At 41.3% G+C, this 12,038-nt stretch overlaps 1 protein-coding gene across 2 annotated transcripts in view; it reads right to left on the bottom strand.

Moving 5' to 3' along the window:
• necab2 (N-terminal EF-hand calcium binding protein 2) overlaps positions 1–12,038 on the bottom strand; it is a 159,399-nt gene that overhangs the window by 124,201 nt on the left and 23,160 nt on the right. For both annotated transcript variants that reach the window (XM_069685849.1, XM_069685850.1), the window contains exon 3: positions 834–942. In XM_069685849.1, the coding sequence (XP_069541950.1) occupies positions 834–942 (109 nt within the window). The remainder of the gene's footprint in view (positions 1–833; positions 943–12,038) is intronic.

Below are 12,038 nucleotides of genomic sequence, written 5' to 3'. Positions count from 1 at the left end.
AAAACGGAAAAAAATCCCCACTAATGGTTGAGCACGGTGGAGGATTTATACATCAACCCTCATTCGATTCTACAACAACCATAAAGGTCAGCTTTTGTTCTGCTTGGTTTCATTTTATTTCAAGGCCCTGCAGGTTCCTGAAGTGGGTAAATTAACAGAGCCGGCCTCACTTACATCCCACTGTGTCAGCATACTTCTTCTGATTGCAGTCTGGATGAGCTGATTGGCTGATTAAAGAGGGTCAATAAATTGATTTCATGAGACACAATCAAAAGAGTGTCCCAGGGAGCAGAAGACAGAGAAAGGGTTAACTTCCCGCAGAGCCAGTATGACTAAGGATAAAATAGATGAAAAAGAGAGGAAGAGTGGCTGAAGGATATAAAAACGGGTAACGTTGACTTTGCTCAGTTTTCACTCTTCTTTTATTAATTCTCTCACATATCCTTTTGTCTCCCCTTTATCACTTTTTTATTTTGTCATTTTATATTGAAAATGTCACTTAATATAAAAGGCTGTGGTACAAAGGTCCTCCATAAAAAGAGCTGTCAGAACTAGATGTGACATTTTCTGGCTGCAGGATAAATTACATACATTTTACCTAAGCAACACACACACACACACACGCACATACAATGTGATACTGAGGCTGTGCAGCAGGTAAAAAGCTCTGTGCACTTCTCTTTTTCGTAATCGACACTGATATAATTATGAAAACACGGTGAACCGATCACACAAACACACAAGCACTGCATACTGAATGCATTTTTTTTGGTTGCATACTCTATCCAAACACACAGACACACACACACCAGTGCAGTAATAGTAGTGCTGACCTGGTGTTATCAGAGTCGATGGTGTGAAACAGCTTCTCCAACTCTTCCTCGTTCAGCGTGCCATCAGAGAAGAAAGCCTGGAACTCGTCCAGGGACAGCTTACCATCATCTGCAGGAGAGACACAACACACACACACACACAGACACACACATTTGAATCACAATTGAAATCATTTCAGTAGAGTAGGAATCACCTGAACAGTGAGACAATCAAATCTTGGTGAATGCCAGAAAACGCAGTATTGGGAAGTATTATACAACATGAGCCAATTTAAGTCCAAGTCATGTGACTTAAGTGAAGGCCTGCACAATACAAGGTAAATCTGTGATTAAGCTTTGTCTATTTATTTAATGAATACAATACCCCGAGTAAGTGCGACTATAACTGAAAGATTCTTTCTTGTTTCACATTAGGCATAATAAGACCCACACAGTGATAGGGAGAAATTCAATCCTGATCAGCTGTGCGTAGCTAAGTGTTATACAGTATGACCTCGGTTACTGAAGCATATCAGAACAGCCTGAGTTTGATAGCAGATTAAAGTTTTTAGAGAGAAATAAGAAGGTGCTCTAAGTCCCATCTCATGAATACTCTTATGTGAAACGCATTCATTAAAGTTCATCATGCACTGCGTTAGAAAGACCTGTCAATACAAAATAATTATGATTTCAACTTTAAGCAGAGTTTTCCCATCAATTTCTGTTCCAATATTGTGCTAACAAATGTTTGCATGCAGAGTGTCCATCTGGTCAGAGATGGTCTGTCCACCTCATTGGTCACTCAAGTATCTCAACAACACTTGGACGGATTGCCATGACATTTTGCTTAGACATTCATGTCCCGCTCAGGAGGAATTTTAACAACCTTGGTGATCTCTGACATTCCTTTAATGCGATCATAAGGTCAAAGTTTCATTGTGTCCAATGCTTTGATTTATGGCCAAAATCCATCCTGCAAAAAACAATGGTATTTCCATTCACCCTTATACCCCTTTCCCACTGAAATTAGCGCATTGATGCATGTTTTTCAGACCTGGGAAGACTCGCTAATAAATGCAGATTGTCTCTTTTCCCATTGCTAGTGGAGTATACTCTTACTTACTAACAGGGTTAGTAAACAGTGAAGATGTTACTGTGGTTAGGTCTTTATTGTATCTATTACTCATTCAGTCTCTTTATCAAACTCTGCGCCGACAAATTTGGAACGATGTTCGAGCGCTGCTCGGACGGAGACGGGTTGAATTTGTAGCTGAGATCACAAGGAGTCGCAGAAGTTACCGACGGAGCACAGCATCGCGCCAGAAAGGGGGCGGAGATTAGCGTGTCGACATAGGTTTTGTGTTCCCATCAATGTTGATCGGAGCAGAGGCAATAATTACACGGGTCTACTGGGGTCTGAATGCCAATTGTTCCCATTAAGCGAAAAAGCCAGGTGTTAGTGGGTTTTTTGACCAGTGGGAAAGCAGCATTAGCTTTAGTTCATGTTAAGTGTGCAATAAGCAAATGGTAAATGGACTGTACTTATATAGTGCTTTTATTGAGACCACTCAAAGCTGCTTTTACACTACATGTCAAATTCACCCATTCACACTCACATTCATACACTGACGGCAGAGGCTGCTACGTAAAATGTCCAACTGTCAATCAGTCTTCACATTCACACACCGTTGGCTATGCCACCGGGAGCAATTCAGTGTCTTGCCCACTTCGACATGTAGACTAAGGGAGCAAGGGATCGAATCACCAACCTTCCCATTGAAAGACGACCGACTCTACCACTGAGCCACAGCAAATGTTAGTGTATCAGGTGGACATTTTAGCTGTTGTTAAGCATGTTAATAATGTAACTGTGAGCATGTCAGCATAGTGACATTAGCATTAACCTTAAAGGCACTGCTGCACCTTTCAAGTACAGCATCACAAAGCTGCTGGTATCACTGTAATTATTTGTGTTGTTTAAAGTACAAGCTACTACAGCTTATAACCTCCTGTTTCTCAGCATTACATGATATGGTCAGTCAATTTTGGCAGCAGCCTCCACACTGTGATGAGGATTATAATTTTATGAAATCTTGACATTTAATATCTGTTGGCTTTACTGTTCCCACCCTCACAAACACACAGACACACATGCTCAGTGTGATTCCTGCCTTCAGTGCTTTCTCATGCTGCTGTAAAATCAATCAGGCAAGCACTTCAGTCTGATACAAAGCTTTAGCTGTTTCCCCGCTGTCTGTCTGTCTCCGCACTTTGGTAAGCACACAATACCGATTATGTTTCAAAAAGCACGAGGCCTTGTGTGAAGCATTGACAACCATAAGCCCATAAAGCAAGGATGGGTTTATGCTCCTGTTAATTATCCTCCGACAAAAAGTTCATTCTGTACATGCTATGCTGAGTAACTGACATTTTGACTAAATTATGTGATTAATAGGTTTTGTTTTGCATCTAGATTCAACCAATGCAGAGAATGTTCGAAACGATCGAACAAACTATTAACCAGCTTCTTTGCTGCTGTTCAATTGTAATGCAGTGTGAGCTGGCAGAGTGGTGGCTCTGCAGTAGGGAGTGGTTATTTGTGGCTTTAACTCCATCCTGTATCTGCTTGCTAGTATGCCTGACTGTCTGTCTCACCACATGATGCAGAGCTAGATATCAAATATTAATCCCCTTGCCCTCAGAGTGTGTTTGTCCTTGAGTGTGGCTGACTGGATGCAGCAGGTTGAGCTGTGGGACCACTGCAGAGCGCTGGGGAACCACAGGGACAGGAGAGTGCAGCATCACAAAGGGTGGAATTCAAATGTGCTGCTCTTTAGGCAGCCTCGTCTGTTTCCTCTGCTGCCTGCTTTTTTTTCAGCCTCCCCACTCCGGTGCAGCAGGAGTGTGTCTGACACACATCCAGGAGAGAGACAGCAAGCTGCACTCTCTGGCTCGACTTTTGACCACTCGGGAGACAAGGCCTAACACATTGTTTGAAACAGACTAATAAACTGTCAGAAAACTCCACAACCATGGCCCATTTCACTCATTTTAGCTCTCCTGGTTCCTCCCCTTCTTTTCACTTTCTGCCCTTCTCCCTATTAGTCACGCTACATCTTTTATTTTTCCTTTCTTTCTTGCTACTTTTCAACCCAGACGTTTACACTCAGATGTTACACCAAGTTGATTTCTGTTGCACACAGATACTCCAAATAAGAAATGCCTTCACATAATGTCTTTCTTTTGGTGGCGCTTGGCATAACCTTTTCTTGACAGAAGGCATTTGTGTTTGAGGCCAACTTCTGAAATGCCACTTCTTGTGTTCACAGGACAAGTCCCCTCTCCCTGTCCACCCGAGCTCGACTGTTTATTTGGACTCAGTGGCCGTGACTATTTCTAACCTGCCCTTCTCTGGCGCAGCACTGATGCAGCACTGAAAGCAGAGGCACTGGTGTTTAATTCAGCAGTGACCCATTTACTGAATGCAGCCTGGTTAGACCCACTTAGGAATTCACCAGTAACAGACCAGAAACACACACACAACACTCGAGCAAAGCAGAAAGCTCGCTAACCCTGTTTCCTCAGGCATGTAAATGTCTCATCTTAATCTACAGCTTCTATGATTCACATTTTACTGCTGTCACATACTCAATTATGTTTCCTTTGTGTCATATGGTATGCTCACACATACAGTATGAAGTGTAATGTAATGTTCTACTTGGAAACTCTATTTGTATTCACTATAACTGTTGGACGGTCGAGCATCGGGGTCAGCCCCTCAGCAGCATCCATAGAACATTTCAGCAGCCTATAATTATCTATGTCCTGCTCCTCCAGACAACAACTGCTTCTTAACAACCCGGACAACCTCATCACCTCGTATGTTGGCAACAGAGGAGGTGATGCAACAGCCAAAAGCATCCTGTCTCCCTGAATGAGACATCATAGAATGGACCCATTTGCTAAAATGACCAGTTTTACTCTCCAAAATGGTTCATGGAGGGAAATCATTTGGATGCAAAGTGACCCAAACTCCAAAATGTCTTCTAAAATAGCCAAAAAGGAGATGAAGCTTTTTTTCTCTCCAATAGATTGTCCTGCCCTGCTGTGCTGTGTTTGGCTAAAAGAAGCCAAAAGGTTGAAAACAGTACTTTCACACAGGAAACTGCTGTTTCTGTCTACTTGTGCCAACTGACTTAAAATTAATGACTTTATATAGAGGAAAAGATCAGTTTGACATAAGCAACTAGTCAATGTAGACCTTTACAACAGCAGCCGTACTCCTGAGTCAAATAGCCTTTGGGCAGAAACCCTGAAGGGAAACTTTGAGGCAATGAGTACCAGCCAAATACAGCATCTACGGGTGAGGTTAGGACACTATTTAAATAAAGATAGTTGGCAGAGGAAAGTCAGTCCAGGCAAAAATGCAAAAAAACCCAAAATGTAAATGTTATATGCCATTTGTTTAATATATACAAAAAAAAGTGTGTAGACAACATAATTATGTTATACAGATTGTAAAAAGTATTAATAGGGGAGCTTTAGAGATGATGGTAAAAATGATTTGGTGACCTTTGGACACGGCAGGCAGCCCCTTATTCATATATGTGCGCTAGCACATAGGCCGTATAGGCGTGAGTGATGTGAGACCTTTTAATCTTCTTAACAACAAAAAGATTTAGCATATTTCCAAAAAAATATTCGCACGAGAGAGTGAGAGTGAGCTTCTGGCGATGAAGAGCCCAGGAGGAGGGGCCCAGTTGGAATGTGTTGTTGACAAAATGCAAGGAAAAATCCTATTTATTATACCTTTAACTTTCCTCTAGAACTTTCCCCACATTATGATATACATTTCCAACAAATCTCCCAGGAAAGCAATGACAGAAGATTAAATGGGACTGGGAAAAAGATAGATATGGGTTTGTAACATACTGTACAATGTAAAATGTGTTCCGAGCAGAGTCTCTAAAGTCTACAGCTGCTTCTCGCTGTAACTTTGTGCCAACGTACAACACTGCCAGCAAGGGCAGCTCTGATTATGTGCGTCACGTCTCCACAGGTAAAGTCTATTTCCTGTTTGTAATGCTGCATTTGGAGTCATTTTATTTTGTACAAACACGAAGTCCTGTGTTGGTAATGTAATGGCACTGCAGGAATAGATGATAGAAATCACACACACACACACACACACACACACACAGAGCAACAGAGTGTACTGTTTACCAATTCAGAGCAAGGACTTAGGAAGAGTACCTGCTGCTTCTTTCTGTTTTTTGTTCCTTTTTTGTTTACTACAAGTCCCGGATGATTCAGACCTCTTTAAAGAGATAATATTTTGTTGGATTTTGTACCCAGTTATACTGATCATTTTATTGTTACCCAGGCTGCTGTCTGTTTTAACTAAAAATAGATAGATTCATGCAAAACTGTGTCACAGTTGTTTCAGATCTGCATGTCAGCTGGGGTTTGATACTTATTGCAATAACACCCAAGTTTACTTCTGAAAGTGAATACTGACAGGCTCCAATTTTCTGCATAAATCATAAATGAAAGAATTAACATCTGCCAAACGCAGAGCAGTTAATTTAGGAAAGGGCAAAATGAATCTTCCCTCCACATTATGCTGAATAAATGAAACCTTTTTTTCTCCTTGCGGTACCATTGGGGTATCATTATAACATCTCGAGAAGGAGTTATAAACAGGATGGCATTTTCAAACCTCTGCTTTCATTAAACTTCTTCATTTCGAAAAGGAAGTCATGCAACTAAAAACCTATTTGTTCCGCCAATCATGGAAAAAGGCAGATCTACGTATCTGAACTGTCGTGCCATCTGTAGTTACAAATTACAGGTGGTGAAAATGCCATCGACGCACCCCGTCATTTTCAGGCTGCCTAACAGCTGGGAAGTAATTCAAGTAGGATACAAGATTTGATTCACCTTTGTAAACACGAAAGGTTTGTGTGCTCGTTGCAGCATGGCTGATTTAAGTCGCAGAGCGAAGAAGCAAATAAAATAAATAAAAGCATCTGCAGCTGCGTTTGCACTGATCACTCACTGTGTGTCACAGGTTCATCTGTAATTATGGAAGATTTGGATGACCTGATTTGACTTCAGATAGAGTACTATTGAACTTTTTCAACTTTAATATTATATTCAACTGTAACTGCCAAACAACGTGAACTTTCAGGATTGTGTTTGATGCATCATTGGTGCCTGTAGTTGAGGTCTTCCTTGTACCTCAAGGACCAGCAAAGGACCCGTGTCGCATATCCACATAATCATGTCAGGTATGATTACTTCTGTCGAATACTCCTAATGGTTAAAAGAGCTGATCACAAGGTCGAACTAGGCTTAAGTTGCTGCTGGTTTAATTTTCAAATTGGTTCTTAGTCAACATAATGTGTGTGTATGTTAAGCTCAGCTGATATAATTCCCTTTTAACCTTCTATCTGTTATCATTGTTATTTTTCTTTGGTTGAAAGCATGCAGATCACAGTGGCAGTCTTTGCACTCACAGCGAACACTGACCAAGGTCAATCTTATCTACTGTAGAGAATCAGTGTTAATTCTGTAACAGCTACACTGAAACTTTAGGCTGATGGTAAAAATGCTTTCTGACTCAACAGAGATTGTTTAGGAGCAAAATGACACATTACTCTACTGCCACAAGTTAGAATAGTTTTTATAGATCAAAAAAAGGGCGACTCTGATTGCTGATTGGCCTGTTCAATACAAGACATTCTCCCAGTTAATCAATATGTCATATCATTTAGTGGTCTAACTTTGAAGCAGGAGATCCTTTAGTAGTAAGTAGTTTGTGAAAAATCCGGTGTAAAATGATGTTACAGTTACTTAGTTTTAACAATCAACATCATTTCCAGGTTGAAACAGCTGGTCAGGAAAATAATAAGTTAACTTAATAAATGTGGTCAGCATGAACAATGATTGTATTTGCTTCTTGCAACAACACATGATCACAGACAGACAGTGATTCTTTGGCTTGTACCTTTAACTACTATAATTTTCATAACTTTCAAGTGGGAAAAAAACGACTTAATGAGATATGGTAGAGAATTGTAAAGCGTTTGTGTCTTGATAAGGGGCTAAAATGTAATCATTGCACAAGAAAAAATACACTTTTTGACACAAGGCAGATTGTTAACTGTGAAGTACCCGCTGCTTTTTCATTGTTGGAGCTTTGTTCAGGTTGATTGCATTTTGGATCTGGACTTGATCATTTTTTTCACATTGTTATTTTGGCCTACATAAAGCCTCCAATCTAGCCTGTCTTCCCTGGAGGCAGTGGTAATGCAGACCTCAAGTGCTCGGTGTGTGTGTGCGTGCGTGTGCCTGCGTGCTTGAGGAAGAGAAATAAAGAGAGAAAAAGTGAGGTAGCGGTCAGAGCGGTGGACCTACTGTGCTAACTCTTTTCTCTGTGCAAACTAAAGAGAAGCAATTAACACTTCTACTTCCTGCTGGTATTCACATCCTGCACACAAGCCCTGAGGAGGAAGAGAGTGAGCCTTCACATCTCTTTCCTGCACACACACACACACACACACACGCACACACACACACACACACACACTCACACACACACACACAGTCCAGGTTTAGTCATGAATTTAATCATGTTTGTCTCTAAATAAGATATTTGCTCTTTGTTTTATTCTCTCTCTCTCTCTCTCTCTCTCTCTCTCTCTCTCTCTCTCTCTCTCTCTCTCTCTTTCTTGCTGTTTAGCATTATTTTTGGGGCCCTACATGATGGGTTGTCATAGCAACAACAAGAGGGGAATTGACCCTCCTTTCAGGCTCATGATATCACCATCTCCTTCTCCCCCGAACACAACTTATTTTTTCTTATCTCCCTCACTCGCTCACATAACAACTTCACTTCCTCCTGATTTAACTCTTGTCCTTTTCATCCCTTTCTTTTCTCTCTCTTTATTACTTTTACAGCCACAATCACACCTGCTCTGTCAGTGAGAGTTAGAGATTTGTTCTATGAGTCTCTGTTATCTCACTTTCGCAACTAAATTCTTAACAGCAACTGTTAAGGAGAGAAATGTGTGTGTGTGTGTGTGTGTGTGTGTGTGTGTGTGTGTGTTGTGTGTGTGAGAGAGACGCTGCCAGTGAGCTGTTTCATCTGATAGATGAGGAACAGAAGTGATTCTCACTGAGCTGTCAGCTCTTGTCCTTTCTCCCTATCCATCAATGCAGCCCACCTGGAACAAATACACACACACACACACAAACACACACACACACACACAGACACACACACACAATAATTTGTCATCTCACTTAGCATCCCCCCAGGTAACATGGTTTAAAAAATGGATAAGCAGTGTCTTACTTTCTAACCAATCAGCCTCCTCAGCTGTTGATCCTTAAGGGGCAGCACTCTTTCCCTCTTTTGCATCATCAGGTTGCACGTTTGTTGATGATGTCATCGCACTACGTTACATGATGTCAAAAATGTGGTGAAATTGTGCAGGAAGTGGCTGCCATCTATCAGAAGCAGTTGTCATTTGCATAATCTAGTTCCATGGTTCTCAAGTGGTGGGTCGGGACCCAAAAGTGGGTCGCAGAGCTGTTTTCAGTGTGTCAAAAAGTTTATGCTGCGCTTTTATTTTGAAGGGCATGGGTTTCCTATGTGTAGTTTTATCACACTCCATGTATCCACTGCTTGGGTAACACTTGTAGCATTTACTTTGCACTTTTTTAGTTTATTTCTGTTGGGAAAAGGCTGCTAATTGAATGGGAATATTTTCCTTGCACTGTTACCTGCTGGTCAGGTACCAGTTTTTTTTACCACCGCACCATTTTTTATTAAATAAATTTGAGTGGTTGGAAAATGTTGGGTCGAAATTTGGGTCGCGATTTGTCTCTAAGGAAGTGCTGAAGCTAAACCAGTTGAGAACCACTGATCTAGTTTATATTATTGTAATATATAAACCTAAAACTTACCTTTACCCTTACATTACCTTCAGCTTGAACAGATTTTAGGCCCAGCTTTAGGAAAACCCTGACAATAAATATTTAGATTGCACATATCCAGCCCTTCAGTTTCTGACAAGACCACGCGCTGAGTCTATTTGTAGTTGATGAGCTGCAGTAAGACATGCTCAGCCATCACTGGGGCTCGACAGCATAAACATTGTTCAAATATTCACAAAGGTACAATAAAAATGTATTTGCAGTTTGTAAATTGATTTGTGTGAGGTCAAGGCATCGCCGTCCTCCTACTTTTTAATAAAAACAGAGATGTGGGTCATAATTTGTCTTAATGAGAAGGATAGAATTCTCTCTCCATCTCCTCGGTGACGGATGATTCCCGGGTGTAAACAATAAGCTGTCTGTCTGCCTGAATGAAGAGATGAGCCACAGTATACGATCATTGTTCACTCCTATCTATTTTCTGTCTCAGCGGAGAGAGGAATGATATGTAATCATCATCAATCTACTGGCGGAACATAATAATGTTATTATTAGAGGAGTGCGGCTGCAAACTACACGATGGGTGTGATGGCGTTGAGAAGATGTGTGTGTGTGTGGTTTATAAATACAGATCAGGAGTTACCCAGTGCGAATATGTGCGTGTGGGTCTATCCTAATGATGAGTAATCCTGGGTGATGGCTGATAATAGCTGCGTGTGCGAGTGAGGATGATGCATTCAGGTGCTGGCCTCCTACTATCTGAAACCAATTGGCAGCCTCTCCTGCTTCAATCAGGCCCTAGGGGAGGCCTCATTTGCACAAATGGTGTTTTATGGTTCCTGATGCGGCCAGATATGCCCCTTCACCAGCCCGTAATTGACTACCATTGGCCACAAAGGTGCTTTTTTAATGCAGCATGATGGTGTTTAATGGCAGATAATAGAACGTCAGTGCACTAAACAGGGTCCTCAATGCGCGTTGTGTCGGCTCTCTTTGTTGCTAATGTGATCACATGGCACCCTGGTGGTTCCACAGATTAACAAGTTAGTCAGGGAAGCCGTCTATATTGTATTCATGTAAGGACACATTTGTTCTCATCGCAACCATCCAATTATTTTCCTTTATTTAAAACAACGAGCTTTATTTGTGAGCAAGGAGATGTTGCTTTCTATTGCCTCTGACAACAAGGGAATCATTTCCATTGATGATGATCATTTGAATTGCTGTCGAGTAATTTACTCACTATACTCTCTCTGAAAAGAGTTTTTTACTCACTGGCTGCCAAAATACAAGTGAAAGAATATATAAGAGATACCAAGAAGCAGATGGAGGAGGAGGAGCCAAAGCTATTGACCTCCCCTCTCGTTGGTGCGGTTTTACCATCAGGCTGAAAGAAGGACTAGGGGGCAAAGTGAGGCTTGTATATTACAATGTAACTCCATATTACATCTCCTGTATATATTTTACAGTAACAAGTGGAGTACGGGATCAGTTGCTTCTTGGGGTTGCTGGGTGATGTTGCTGTTGCCCTTTGGGCTCCCAAAAACTGGCCAATCAGAAGAAAGTGTGATATTTAAAGGAAAAGGGATCTAAAATGTCTTGTTTCACACGGGCTGAACTAGACATCCAGTATCGGTTCATTTGAAGTGGATTTTTCCATCTGTAACTTATGCACAGCTACTGTAGTAAAATAAAAATATAAAGCTGGAAATGAGCATGATAGGTCGTCTTTAATCACCTGCTGAGACATTCCCAACAGAACTGAGGCCTTGAGATGTTCAACTTTTACTATTTCACTTACAAAGTTCCAGGTGAAGCAAAATCTAACGAGATGTTCGGGACGACACAAAGTGCTCAATAATGGCTACAATTTCACAGCTTAACTGCGAGTTTGGTTATCAAGAGTTTCACATGGCAAGCAGTGAGTAATGATCAGTGGAGCTGTTTAAATGTCTGGTAGCAAAAAAAATGGTTGCTCAGAAGGGGAAAATGTTGCAGGGCAGGGAAGAGAGGCTTGGATGAGTTTAACTGAATGTGTGGAAAATTGATAGCAGAAGAAATCAGAGAGGAAATGAAATGAGAAGACAGAATGAGAGAGGGGGAGCGTGTAATCTGGAATGTTTTCTGTATCTATTGTATGCTTCCCTGAGGTATCACTCTCTCCCTCGTGTCCCTCATCCTTCCCTCCTTCTTTCCCTCTTCCTTCCTGACCCAACTATCCACTTCCCCCGTTCCTCACACAGAACTACTAATGAAAAACTTCCCCCACCCCTGTCTCTCCGC

The sequence above is a fragment of the Semicossyphus pulcher genome, unplaced genomic scaffold (assembly GCF_022749685.1).
Source record: "Semicossyphus pulcher isolate SPU_LCO1_2020_fin unplaced genomic scaffold, fSemPul1.0.p SCAF_8, whole genome shotgun sequence".
Lineage (NCBI taxonomy): Eukaryota > Metazoa > Chordata > Actinopteri > Labriformes > Labridae > Semicossyphus > Semicossyphus pulcher.
The sequence above is the reverse complement of the archived record's forward strand: the minus strand, read 5'-3'. Positions and strand labels throughout refer to the sequence as shown.